At 41.4% G+C, this 1,487-nt stretch overlaps 1 protein-coding gene across 1 annotated transcript; it reads right to left on the reverse strand.

The window, feature by feature from the left end:
* Nucleotides 1-70: 70 nt before the first annotated feature.
* Nucleotides 71-1,194, reverse strand: LOC107736386 (leucine-rich repeat and WD repeat-containing protein 1-like; the record flags this gene model as incomplete). The annotated part of the gene is made up of 2 exons (XM_016547815.1): nt 71-208; nt 703-1,194. Coding segments are annotated over 2 exons (630 nt in total), but the record flags the coding sequence as incomplete, so codon positions are not given.
* Nucleotides 1,195-1,487: the final 293 nt, after the last annotated feature.

Genomic DNA, 1,487 nt, shown 5'->3' on the forward strand with positions numbered 1-1,487 from the left:
AAACAGTGCCAGTCGTATAAGATCAAAAACACATTCAAGCATGCATCTTGATTTAATTGAATTGAATCACTTGATAGTGCTCACCACCACCACTGCATTCCTGTGGGGGCTCAAAGGCACAGGCCCAAAGCTGAGTGCTGAAGTCCTCAGGACTGTCCTGTCGACTGTGACACTGCAAGACATGCAACGGCTGCAGACTCACCGGCTCCTGTAACCGCAAGGGAGAGAGAGACGCCCATTAACGATGCGCTAATGACTGTGCAACGGGCAATCAACAGTAAACTGAATACAAGTATAAAAGCAACAACAGGAATCCACAACTTAAAAGAGTGATTCGGTGACCATTCACATGCAAATACAATAGTCTGGCACAATAAGGAAATTTTTTAGACACAAACTTTAGTCAGAATCTTCATTAAAGGTCAAAAAGTTTCAGGCCAAAAAATAGGAGTGTCCAAAACTTTTTTTACTGAAATGACAATAAAAGATTATGATTAAACTACATAATAAGGTTTTCAAGAATTGTATCCTTCTGAGCCTTTTTTCTCTATTATGACTTCCTTATATTGACTTTTTGAATTTCATGCTTCCAAAAAATATCTGAATATGAATTCAGTACGTTTTTAGTTTCTTGTCATAGATGTATATTCAAGTCACTGTATGCATTGTCAATATATACAGAAAAAAATGCCTTTGACTCACCTGAGGAACTTTGAGTTTGGAACTGGCAGTTTTCCGAGGTGTGTTGCTTTCTGTTTTGGCAGTTTTTGGTTTGCTCTGTTGAGCCGTGGTCTGATCTTTAGCAGTTTTCCTCGGGCTCTCACCTTTAGCCGGTCTTGATGTGGGTGTAGAGATGACTGGCTTTGCTGCCTTTCTGGGGCTTTCAGTTTTGCTAGCACCTTTCTGAGAAATATTTTCCAGGCGGCTTGAATTCCTTGGACTACCCTCTGGGGTGCCTACATTGGTCATTCTGGCGTGCTTTCTGGGGCTGGACATTATAGGGTCAGTTTTCTGTGGAGTGCTCGTCACTCGTGTGGATTTTCGTGGACTAGCCTCAACTGGAGCTGCACTCGCCAGGCGACTCGACTTTCGTGGACTGGCCTCTGCGGTCACCTCGGAGTTGTTTCTGGTTCTTTTCTGAGGACTTGTGACACTGTTACCACCAAGATCACGAGTTCTTCTCTCTGCAGGAGTCTGTGTGGTGTAAAAAAAAAATTGGATAGCGTTATAAATGTTTTCAAAAGGTTCCCTCGATACAGCCTTAAGTTGGGATGGGAGAAAGCATTTTAGCCGTATGAAGCTTACTGTATCATATCTGGCATGCAAATGTCTAAACTTTGCTTAAAAACCTGTTGTACACAGTCTTCTACATGCCTTCTGTCGTCTGATTGAAATTTGATACTTTTTTTAGGGCCTTTTAGTATAATTCTAAAAATAAAATGAGTAATATTTCAAGATGAACACTTACTGGACTGAAGCAACTTAGG

This window comes from Sinocyclocheilus rhinocerous, unplaced genomic scaffold (genome assembly GCF_001515625.1).
Source record: "Sinocyclocheilus rhinocerous isolate Xijiao unplaced genomic scaffold, SAMN03320098_v1.1 C36669028, whole genome shotgun sequence".
NCBI classification, from domain to species: Eukaryota; Metazoa; Chordata; class Actinopteri; order Cypriniformes; family Cyprinidae; genus Sinocyclocheilus; species Sinocyclocheilus rhinocerous.